This window comes from Coffea arabica, chromosome 3e, assembly GCF_036785885.1.
Source record: "Coffea arabica cultivar ET-39 chromosome 3e, Coffea Arabica ET-39 HiFi, whole genome shotgun sequence".
Lineage (NCBI taxonomy): Eukaryota > Viridiplantae > Streptophyta > Magnoliopsida > Gentianales > Rubiaceae > Coffea > Coffea arabica.
The window spans coordinates 83,230-94,702 of record NC_092315.1 but is presented as its reverse complement, the minus strand read 5'-3'; the positions used below and the strand labels follow the sequence as shown (position 1 = coordinate 94,702).

Genomic DNA, 11,473 nt, shown 5'->3' with positions numbered 1-11,473 from the left:
TTATGCAGAGTTAGAGGAGGAAAATGTTAGAAGAACCCTCCAGATGCCATAAGACAGCTGCTCTCATGGAGGATGTTTCAGGGGTTACCACCCCTTGCCTTGTACCGTGTGGTTTGGAGCTTTAGCTCTTCAACAAACACCCAACACCCCCACCCCCCCCACCAAAACCCAAAAACAAAAAAACGTCGCAAATAGATTACCAATCTAACTTGCAAAGAAGTCAAAGAACATCAACAGGGCAAATGACTAAGACAACAAAAACAGAAGATAACGGTGCTCCATGCTAACATTCCTCTGACTCCCATTAATTAAACGGTGACCATTTTTGCCGACTCCCAGAGCAACAATCACGAGTTTCAGCTTAAACACCTGCCAAAAAGTAGAACAGGATTTTACGGCATGAGCATTCATGAATCTCCTACAAGTCAGAAACTAAATCAACGACCACATGTGACATGACTAGAGAACCTCGATAGATAATTCAACCCTTCCCTCTCAGAACCAATCATCAACTTCTCCTTGTACACTTGGGACTGCTGCTGCTAACAATAACACCTTCCTAACTTATCATCAAGTAACAAAAGGCCAACAAACTCATCCCTTTAAATGAACAAATCCTTCACCAAACTAACTACATTGTCCATCTGCATACTTCAAGATTGCAGTTCTACCACATTGACTCTCATTAAACCTGACATATCTAGAGATCAAAGTCCATCAGCAGTTTAATTACATTGGAAAAGAAGAAAAGCCAAAACTCATGTGCTTCCTTCAGGCTCTTCAGTTGATATGGCTGTCAGAAGATGAGTTTCTTGCACATCGTTATCTACAGCATTGTGCTTGCTGTTTCAGAAAAAAAATTCAAAACAGGAAAATCAGAAAACATGTCATGCAGCCACAAGCCACAACTAGAAATACAGATGACAATGTCATAGTACAATTAGACCACACAGAAACTGATGCCTTCTATATTGCAAAATCATCTCACAGTAGCACAAGCTTAATTATGAGGCACTTCATAAATTCCTTAGATAGGCAATAGAAGTAGAGGTAAAGATGTTCGACATGTACCACAGAGCCCAAACCAACCAAATCTCAGCCAAAATACACACACACGCAAACACATTTTTACATTCTAACTGAATTCCTGCACGACAACTTTTACATCAGAGGCAGACAATAGAGATCAAAACAATGGAAAAGAAACTCTAAAACTGCAGTCGTGCTTACATACAAAAGTCTACTCCAGATGTCCATCAAAAGAAACTCTTTTTCCAGATGCCAGCAAAGAAGGCTATATCCTTGCCAATATTCTTTTTACTTTTTCCTGTACCTCTTCTAGAAGATGACCATATTCTCTTCCTACACTATCCTAATCATTAGCAAGTAGGAAATCACATTCTTTCACTTTCTAATAATGCAGTTAACCATGCTTTGTTTTCTAAATAAGCATAGTGGACTTTAAAAGGCACATGTTACTTAAGCCGCGAGTCTGACTCAGGTAGCTAGACTATAGAGGTACTGCAGGAAATGGTAATGTAGTTATTTTTCAGATGTCCTAAATTTATTTTTAATGAAGCATACTTTTTATAAAGGTGATATCAAATCTCACATGACAAGGAGGCTGTGATGAAGCTCAGTGGTCTGATTCTAACACCAGTCTTAATACTGGTAGCTACAACGAGCAAGACAAAAATTAGATATGTATGCATTGACACTAAAGGCATGGGGAAAGTGTATCTGCACAAAACCATCTGAAACAGACACACATGTACTCACGAGTTTAAAGCAATGACTGGGCATAGATATAAAACCAAGACGGAACATCATTTGGACTAAAAAGAGAGTATCAATGTCATGGCATGAAACTTCTGGCAAAAGATTCCAATCACAAGGTCAAATAAGTAAAGAGACAAGTAAAAGATTACAGGAAAATTTGTACTACTTCAACAAATCACCAGCACAAGTAACCAGTGTCACATAATCACAAGCTGAAGAAAGTTTCCTTCAGAGACATACTTGCACGTCTTTTTGTTGTGACCCAGACCCTTGCATTTGCTACACTGGAGCTGGCGTTTGATTACGTCCAGGGAATCAGCCTGTTTCATCTTGGGTCTGCCTGGCGGGCGTTTAGTTGGTGGTGGAGTTACTATAACAGCAGTTCCTTCCAACTCACCATTAACAGGTTTTTCAACATTTGGTACTGGGTTAATCGACTCTGTGTACGTCAAGTGATAACTCTCAGTGGTGAAGTACCTTGAGCAATAATCATACGAACTCCGACCAAGGCAGTCAAAAACAGCAATTGCGTGGCAGCAAGGTAATCCTGTGAGCTGCCATCCTTTGCAACTACAGTCCCAATGATCAATGTCAACAATATCAACAGACTCACCACGAACTTCAAACGTGCTGCCATGCAACAGTAATACTTGAAATGGTGCTGCCTTTGAAGCCTCATTCTGAAGTTTTTCCTCCATTAAAGGGGTGAGCCTTGTAGTCCACTGACTGGAATCAACCCTTCGTGTATAGATCAATTCCATCATCTTACCTCGTAAGACATCAACCATCTGAGTTATTGGCAACTCATCAGCCTCTGATACCCAACTGCAGAACAATTGTCCAAAGTTGGATGTCATATGGTTGTACCTTGCCCCACCAAAAAAAGCATTTGCCCAGTGGGCTGGCTCACTTTGTATGACCCAATTGTAAGCTTCAGGTGAGATGGCCTTTATGTTTTCCGCACAGCGTTCAAATGCCTCAAGTTTTGGTGCATAGGCAGCAGCAGACAAATCCTGGACCATGAGTCGTCTTGCTTCATGTGAAAATTGCCCCTTCAAATCTCTATTCAGTTTCTCAGCTAGATAGCGTAGGCAATAACCATGATAGCAGGCTTCACCAAATATATCGCATAATGACTCTCTTATTCCTTTCTGGGAATCAGCAATAAAGGTGATTTGCCTGGATGTTGAGACAGCAGACTTGAGTTCCGACAGAAACCAATGCCAATTTTCGTCAGTCTCTTCATCAACAACAGCAAAGGCTACTGGAAAGACACTATCATTCCCATCTGCAGATGTTGCAGCCAACAATGTGCCTTGATACTTTGAGTACAGAAGAGTGCTGTCGAGGAAAATAAGAGGCCGACAACCTTGCTGAAAACCAGATATTGATGCATGAAACGAGACAAAGAGCCTGTGGAAGCTGGAGTCCTCCTTTGTCGCAAATGTAGCAATACTACCTGGATTTGTTTCCATTATCTTTTGACAGAAGAAGGGTAGCTGACAGTAGGCCTCTTTATAAGATCCCTGAAGCTGCTCACGGGCAATCTCCTTGGCACGCCATGCCTGCGAGTAGTTCAATTGAATGCCATACTCACGCTTTATGTCCACAGCAATATCCTTAGGCTTGTAATTTGGAGAAACTTTCAATTTTTCCTTGATGATATTTCCAACCCATCCCCTTGTTGCTCTATAACCGGCTTTTACCGAAGTTCCTTCACAAGTATGCTTCGCATTCATTTTCTTGATGCAGATGAGCTGGGTGGTGGCCAATCTGGACGCATATATTCTCCAAGGGCAACCTTCGGATTTGCATTTGACAGTCACACGGTGACTGTCATTTTTCTTATATTTGTAAGTAAATCCATGCGCAATGGAGTATTTATGCAGAGCTTCGCGGAATTCAGGGAAGCTATTAAATCTTTGGTCAACACCAGTGATAGTATTCTCCCACTGAATTGCAGCTCTACGATGCTTCTCGTCATAAATGTCAAGTGGAGAAGTATCGATTGGCTCCTCCATATCAATGGGCTGATCATGAGCATGAATTAAATCCTGAGAGCCGCCAGGAGGAACCACGGCCTCGGACACAGTAGTCCTGCTTGACCTGCATACTCATAAAGCGAGCAAGCTACCACATAAACTACATTGTATTCAGTTGCCATAACTGTTATTAGGACGGAATAAAATTCAAGTGTTCATTCCAAGAACAACGAGAGCACCGAAAAAAAAAAGGAAAAAGAAAAGGATAAACAAGCTTGAAATGGTGGTAATTACCTACTGGCAGGCATGTTGGATACGTTGCGCGCAACAGCTTCCTCAGCAATGATAAAAACCTCGACCTGGTCAGAATCCTTGAAGAAGTTGACCATGCGCTTGAGGTCCTTATCTTTAGAGATGGTAATGAGGGTCTTCTTGTTCCCGGGGAGGAAGTACTTAATGGTCATTCCGTCAACACTGCACTGAAAGGTCTCAGAAAGTTCATGCTTGAAATCCTTCAAGAGAGTCTGCTGATCGAGGTCCAGAGCATAGGCCTCTCCACCAGTGTAGTACAGGGAGCCATCCTCTTTATTGGTGGCAAACTCGCCTCCAGATTGGCATATAGCTATAATTTTTTTGGCGGACATAACTCTTACGAGGACAAAAGGTACAGTTTAGACGAACCCCAAAACAAAGGGGGGGAAAAAGGGGATCTTGGAGAGGAGTGATATGGCTAAGTTTAGCTTCTAAGTCCGAATTGATTTTAGTGGCATGGAAATTCACCTACATTGGAACAAAAACTAGAAAAATTTATAGCTTTGGAACAAAAATTGACCGTACAACACGACGGTTGGGGGTGGGAGAGGTGAAGAACAAGAAGCGAAGCCCTAATAGCACTTAGAATTATAGCAATCCCCAAAACCTATATTCTACAGAGAGAGAAACAGGAGAGAGCCCTAAAGGGAGGAATAATCGGAAATAGTACTCAACAATCACAAAGAAAAAAACAACTATGGAATTGCTTGAACAATTAATATGAAATGCATAATTAACCATGAGGAAATTTATCCTTGGAATTTAGTCTCCCAAAAGCCCAAAAAAAAGATTTTTTTTTTTTTGGGTTGGTCTTTGTTATGGTTGAAGCAAAAGGAGGAGGGCATACGCACCAGAGTAATGGGATGTGGTTAGAGCGGTAGGGGGCTCCTCCACCGGCATGCAGAGAAGAAGAGAGAACGGCAGAGGAAGAGGGTAAGTGTTGTTACAGTTTCTTCCACCGGCATTAAGAAGCAAAGAGTTTCTAGTACAACAATTAAACCAAAAAATGACTATTGACTATAAAAGTTGAGGAGTTTGGAGGGGGCCTTGCCTTGCCTTGCCTTGCCTTCTGTACTTTGTGAATTCTCCTCGTGATAATATCTAATGTCTCGTTCTTTATTTCTGTGGTAGAGTCGCGAGAGTGGAAAAAATCTATATCTATATATAAAGAAAGCACAGCCTACATTAAGCTATGACACCAAGCCTCTGGGAAAGAAGGCATAAATGGAGAGATTTGAGAGACCAGAGAGAGAGAGAGAGAGAGAGAGCATAAGCTGCCATTGAGTCGCGACGACCCACCCCAACCCAATAGTTGACCCTAAAACCATATGCGTATGCGTAAATGTCTTTTGATATTATAGTTTAGGACTACTATACTACTGCCTTGGGCCTGGACCCGGCCCCTTTACCAGTCTTCCGTTGCAGCTACCATCACAAGCCTCAGGAGACCTGTAGCAGCCATATACTCCAACAATAGCCACACCTTTCTCCGACCACAACCAACCGTCCCCCCTCCCGCCACCGGGCGGCTACTCGGTGGACAATAATATCTTTTTGTACTTAGCTGTATGTGAGTCATAATTGTTACTACGGTGTGTTTGCCTGCTCTTTTTGTTTTTCTTTTAAAATTTAAAAAAAAAACCGACTCCATTTCTTTCTTCTCCAATTTGCTGCAGAGCCCCCCACCCTCCAGAGAAAAATGCTTCTACTTCTGCAGCAGTTTCCATCTTTACCTTCATCTGGAGCTGCTTCATTTCCTCCTCCGTTTCAAAATGTTCAAAGTAAATACTGAGTTCCTCTGCCATCTCTTTCTTCTGTTTAGTTAGTTTGTAGTATGTGTTTCTGTTCATGTATATCAATCTTTGCTCGTTGTTGATTTTCCTCTCTGTTTATACTACCCAGGTGCTTTCCTTTGCTTGAGAGATTGTAAAAGGCCTCCGCTACCGGTTTTAAGCGCTTTCTCTTCAGGACCCAAGGTTTCTTTCTCAGCTGTTCCTTGCCGCCTCGGCATGTGTTTCTTTTCCTATTCTCTACCATTCACATCTACTCACTTTTACCCATTGCTAGTGAACGGCATCTTTCTGTCCGTGGAAAGTTGTTTTCTTTAGTAGTAGTATATGACTCTTCGCTTGTGATTTTTAACTAACTTTACAATCTGCTGTCTCATCGGCTCAACGTAGTCTGGATTTCAAAATGCTTCCCCTTTCTGGAGTTGGCATTTTTTTCAGTCAAAGTCTTGTTAGGCGAGCATGATTTTATTTCTCATCTTGTACTAATTTAACCTTTATAGAGGGATGCCACTCAGATTCATCAGTCTGGGATTTTGACTTTGCATTGAAAAATGTTGATCGATATACTAATATGTCTATGTTGTTAAATTAAATGGACTGTCGAAGCTTTACTTCTCCAGTTTTCTACCATGAACAACTATGATGGCCGGTATATAGTTCTGATCATTGGTGACATAACGTTTAAAGAAAGGTCCCTCTGCGGGGTCTCTGACAATTTTAACCCAAGTGCTTCAAACTAGGGGTATGTTGGGTTCCTAATTTCTTTGAAGTCCAAGTAATGGCATTTAAATTGGAGGCTGTTATCCTTCTTTCGCTTGTTGGTTCTTTTGATTGCAGTTTAGTTTATGTCTCGACACTGGTTGGGATGTATTCTTTGATTTCTTTCTCATCAAGCCCGTGGATATATGGAGTATTTCATCAGGTTGACCTAAAGTCTTGGGTTTTGATTCCTTATCTTAAAAAGCTTCTGATCACTGAGAAACATCCCTCCGATCAATATGTAATCTCATGTAGTTAGCCTAAAAGCTAATGGCTTTGGTTCTTAGCTGCAGTTTAGCAATGAATGTCACCGTGTTAATTGTTCAAGAAGATCTGCCGCTGTCCTCTGCACTGGTAAAAGACCTCGTCAAGGCTCTAGGCCTAAAAAACGTGAGCGTGTACCTCAAAATGTGGATCTTCCAGCAGTATTGCCTAAGAAAAAGAAGAAGCCATATCCAATACCTTTAAAGAATATTCTACAGGCTGCCAGAGCCGATAAGAAGCTTGCAGCTATGGGAATGGAGAAACCTCTTGAGCCTCCAAAAAATGGACTGCTTGTGCCTGATCTAATTCCTGTTGCCTATGAAGTACTGGATGCTTGGAGAATTTTGATTAGAGGACTCACACAGATCTTGCACACTGTTCCTATCCATGCTTGTAGGTAATTTGTTGTATAAAATTTGATAGTGGTGTATCTTTACATCTTCTTGGTTTTGTACTAGTTTATTCACCAACTTGCATATAAGTGGAAGTTGAATTTTAGCACTTCCATTGCAGTGAATGCTCAGAAGTTCATGTAGCCCAAGTGGGTCATGACATTCAAGATTGTCATGGTTCAACCAGTGGAAGTCGAAAAGGCTTCCACTCGTGGGTGAAGGGGTCTATCAATGATGTACTCCTCCCAATTGAGTCATACCATATGTATGATCCCTTTGGTAGGCGCATTAAGCACGAAACTCGATTTAATTATGACCGGATTCCTGCAGTTGTTGAACTTTGCATCCAAGCTGGCGTTGATTTACCTGAATTTCCTTCACGGAGGAGGACTCAACCTGTCCGGATGATTGGAAAAAAGGTGATTGACAGAGGTGGATTTGTTGAAGAGCCTGAACTTGAAAAGCATGTAGATAGAAAGTCACAAGTTATCGACCTTGACACACATAGGAGTCTTGAGCGCTTTCCTCCTCCAGACATATCGGAGGTACCTAAGATTGCACAGGAGACTATTAATGCGTATGAGAAGGTCAAATGGGGCGTGAATAGGTTGATGAAGAAGTATACCGTGAAGGCTTGTGGGTACTGTTCAGAGGTCCATGTGGGGCCCTGGGGCCATAATGCCAAGCTCTGTGGTGAATTTAAACATCAGTGGAGGGATGGAAAACATGGTTGGCAGGATGCCACGGTTGATGAAGTGTTTCCCCCAAATTATGTGTGGCATGTTCGAGATCCAAAAGGGCCTCCTATGAGGAGAGGGCTAAAGAGGTTCTATGGCAAGGCACCAGCTGTAGTTGAGGTCTGTATGCAAGCAGGAGCTCAAGTTCCTGAGAGATACAAGCCAATGATGAGGCTTGACATAGTAGTTCCTGAAAGTGAGGAGGCTCAATTGGTTGCATGAAAAGGTTTCTGTCCGCACAGGATTATGATGTACAATACTTGGTTTATGTTTCTTTACTCCCGCTAAAAGCTCCTGCTAAGAAGTGGATGCCTGTGATTTTTAACTTAGAGCAGAGCAGAAGGGATGTAATTCCCTTCACTAATAGGTCTAGTGCTGTGTAATTCTGACAAACTCTCTCTCTCTCGGGGGGTTTTGTGAGGGAGGTTGTGGTGGGGAGTTGTAGAGTTGATGGCCCTAAATTTACATTGAAATTATTATCATTCATACTTATCACATGTCATTACTGTCACTATTAATATGGTGGACATGTAATATACTGGACAAGACGCTTGCTTTGTGAGCTTCTGATAGTACTTCTTGCTGGACAGGTTCTTTGACTTATATAAAGTTCCAATTCACTGTGTGTTGCTGTACCGTACCATGAGAATTGCAGCATAAATTGTTGTCACTTTATAGTAGATGGATATGATATCTGTTTGAAGAATCTAAAGTAAATATGTAACTCAAGGTTAAAAGAGGATGCTCAGGCAATTTATCCTCTTATTGCATACAGTACCCATTGCATGTAAGCTTAAGATACGAGTGTGGAGCCACAATATTAGAACATAAGTTCCTATTTTTGGGTTCTGAGAATTCAATCATGTTAACAACAAGTCTCATCTTTTACTGAAGAAGTAGCTATATGCTGCGGTGGTGGCTGGCAGATCCACCTGTTGGGGTTCCTTCATTTGCTAATCTCAGTGGTGAATCCCTCCCTTCTATTAAGTGTAGCTGTTGTAGTTTCCTCTATGTGCATGTATACTTGGAGTGTGTGTGTTTAGATATGTGGAGACACAGCCTGAAATGAGTAGTGGTTTAGCAATGCTTATGGGTTCCTGAAAGGGCCTCAGTTATTACTGGTAATTTAATTGCAGAACTGGTGTGATTGGAATGAAGACAATGCTAATAGCAGTCCTTTTGACCTACCAGCTTACAAGTGGCGCTTGGTTATTGCTTATGATGGCACCCGTTTTTCAGGTTTTACTATTTTTTACTTGATGGCCTGCTGGGGTTTATTTTTTTTGTGATACGAGTTTGCAATTAATGTGATATTATTTCAATTGGTCAGGGGGATTATTTTTAAATTAAGTTTTTTTGTAAGTGGAAAATTGTATTTCATTCTTTTGGCTAATTGGATGCTTCTCTTTGGTAAAAAGGAATGCTTCTTACTTTTTCTTGAAATGGCTTTGAAATTTCATCATCTGCATATGGATTTAAAGCATGGAAAATTTAAGCAAATAACTATACACATTTGGTGTTATTATATATATTGGGTTTCTCCATTTCTTTGTCTTGTTAATGACAAGTATTCTGCATTGCTTTATCTGTTATCTTTCAAACCCTTGCTATTTGTCTTTGTAAATAGTGTTCATGATGAAATTCCTAGCACGGTCGTCTCTCTTTACTCAGCTGCAAGTTCATATTCCAAAGATTGTGTTTCTGTAAGGCTAAAAGGACTTGGTTAACTCATTCTGTAGTCACTCATTTCACAGCCCCTTTTCAAGTCTGCTTTTGTTGTGCTTAATTTTCTAGGTTGGCAATACCAGCGGTCAACACCAACCATACAGTGTTATCTTGAAGAAGCTTTAACCAAAATTACGAAACTAGAGCGAGAAAATCTTCATTTAGTTGGTGCAGGGAGAACTGATGCAGGGGTTCATGCCTGGGGCCAGGTTTGTGTCCATGCCGTTAAAATGAGAATAACTGAGAGATAGTCCGGATAGGTAGTTTGAAAATATTTCTTGCCACTTTCAGGTGGCACACTTCATTACACCTTTTAACCTTGCCAACCTGGATGATGTTCACAAAGCATTAAATGGTCTTCTTCCATCAGACATCAGAATTAGAGAAATTGGCGCTGCAATACCTGAATTTCATGCTCGGTTTTCTGTCACAAGTAAGATTTATCACTACAAGATATACTGTGATGCCATCATGGATCCATTTCAGAGGCACTATGCTTTTCCAAGTGTGTATAAACTCAACCCTGATACCATGAGGGATGCTGCTAAGCATTTTGTTGGGAGACATGACTTTACTGCCTTTGCCAATGGATCACGCAATGACAGGGTGCCGGATCCAGTGAAAATAATATTTCGCTTTGATGTTATTGAAATGGTATGTTTCAAGTATAAGAAGTTGCTATCCTTTTGGGAGAGCAAACCCTGAGTCACGATTTCTTTCTTGCTTTAGTGGTCAAATCAAGTTCATTAACAGAGGTATATATTGCCTACGTGCGGTCTTTATCCCGAAACCAGAGAAGTTTATGTTTGTAGACCCGAATTGGATAGAACTGCAGCCTACCTATCCATCTCTATCTTTTTCCTTCAGAAACTAGTAGCGTGGAAAAGCATATTGTTATTGAGCAATTTTTACTGCAGGGGCACCTTTTGCAGCTTGAAGTGGAAGGAACTGGTTTTCTGTATAGACAAGTTCGGAACATGGTAGGCACAACTCAGTTACCCTCTCAAGCTAAATGAAGTATATAATTGTGCTCAGTGCCGGTCTTCCCTGGGATAACTAATAAGACAATAAAAAACCGCTTAACCACAGATGTTGATCATCTGAGAAGGATACTCAACGATAGCATACTACTTAGTTAAAACTGCCTTTTATCTTATAGGTTGCTTTGTTACTTCAAGTTGGAATGGAAGCTGTTCCGTCTGATATTGTTCCAATGATATTGGCATCTCGTGATCGCAAGGAACTTGCAAAATTTGCGCTCTCAGTTCCGCCTCAGGGGCTTTGTTTGGTCGCCATCAAGTATAAACCAGAACACCTGCATCCACCGGCTGACGCTCCTACAAGTAGCTTTGGCAGACATCGTAGTATAGGCAGATGTAAACTGCCGTGTTTTTGACACTTTGTTTCTATTGCGTAAGATATGTTATCTCTGGCTAGGCTTCTTTCAGATCAATAACTTAATCAGTTGTGAGATGTTATAAACGAGACGATTCATTGTATTGACCATCTGGGAGAAGAATCCACTCTGCATGACGCATCCGCCTGTTTGGCGTAAGAATGCCTGTTCTTTTGAAACTAGAATAGGCATATATGAATGCCTGTTCTTGGTTGATTTGAAACTAGAATAGGCATATATATGCCTGTTTGGCGGACAATGACGTGTTGGACTACTTCAGCAAGTCCCTATTAAATTTGCTTTGAAGGCAAATCAGTTCTTTGCCCTCGAGCAACCT

The 11,473-nt window shown here is 41.2% G+C and overlaps 2 protein-coding genes across 9 annotated transcripts; one reads left to right on the top strand and one right to left on the bottom strand.

The window, feature by feature from the left end:
* Positions 1 to 263: 263 nt before the first annotated feature.
* Positions 264 to 5,066, bottom strand: LOC113737988 (uncharacterized). The gene is made up of 4 exons (XM_072084076.1): positions 4,925 to 5,066; positions 4,056 to 4,409; positions 2,020 to 3,885; positions 264 to 843 (listed from the first exon to the last, which is right to left on the bottom strand). The coding sequence occupies exons 2-4, from the start codon at positions 4,403 to 4,405 to the stop codon at positions 759 to 761; spliced, it is 2,301 nt and encodes a 766-aa protein (XP_071940177.1). The 5' UTR covers positions 4,406 to 4,409; positions 4,925 to 5,066; the 3' UTR covers positions 264 to 758.
* Positions 5,067 to 5,497: 431 nt separating this feature from the next.
* Positions 5,498 to 11,298, top strand: LOC113737992 (APO protein 1, chloroplastic). 8 transcript variants are annotated; one of them, XM_027265123.2, is made up of 8 exons: positions 5,504 to 5,643; positions 5,750 to 5,854; positions 5,976 to 6,049; positions 9,152 to 9,254; positions 9,810 to 9,949; positions 10,032 to 10,394; positions 10,658 to 10,720; positions 10,900 to 11,298. In XM_027265123.2, exons 2-8 carry the CDS (start codon positions 5,773 to 5,775, stop codon positions 11,134 to 11,136), a joined length of 1,062 nt encoding a protein of 353 aa, XP_027120924.1. In that variant the 5' UTR covers positions 5,504 to 5,643; positions 5,750 to 5,772; the 3' UTR covers positions 11,137 to 11,298. The 8 variants fall into 8 exon arrangements, with proteins under 8 accessions (XP_071940183.1, XP_027120924.1, XP_071940184.1 ...); XM_072084082.1 differs by lacking the exons at positions 9,152 to 9,254; positions 9,810 to 9,949; positions 10,032 to 10,394; positions 10,658 to 10,720; positions 10,900 to 11,298 and adding exons at positions 6,910 to 7,283; positions 7,400 to 8,650 and having other exon boundaries at positions 5,498 to 5,639; XM_072084083.1 differs by lacking the exons at positions 9,152 to 9,254; positions 9,810 to 9,949; positions 10,032 to 10,394; positions 10,658 to 10,720; positions 10,900 to 11,298 and adding exons at positions 6,910 to 7,283; positions 7,400 to 8,650.
* The last annotated feature ends 175 nt before the right edge of the window (positions 11,299 to 11,473 follow it).

Coding starts and splice junctions, on each gene's coding strand:
- LOC113737988 (XM_072084076.1), bottom strand. CDS start 4,405: ATGTCCGCCAAAAAAATTATAGCTATATGCCAATCTGGAGGCGAGTTT. Junction 3,886..4,055: donor TCCAACATGCCTGCCAGTAG/GTAATTACCACC, acceptor ATGAGTATGCAG/GTCAAGCAGGACTACTGTGT. Junction 844..2,019: donor CACAACAAAAAGACGTGCAA/GTATGTCTCTGA, acceptor TTTCTGAAACAG/CAAGCACAATGCTGTAGATA.
- LOC113737992 (XM_072084082.1), top strand. CDS start 5,773: ATGCTTCTACTTCTGCAGCAGTTTCCATCTTTACCTTCATCTGGAGCT. Junction 6,050..6,909: donor CTTTCTCTTCAGGACCCAAG/GTTTCTTTCTCA, acceptor TTTGGTTCTTAG/CTGCAGTTTAGCAATGAATG. Junction 7,284..7,399: donor GTTCCTATCCATGCTTGTAG/GTAATTTGTTGT, acceptor CTTCCATTGCAG/TGAATGCTCAGAAGTTCATG.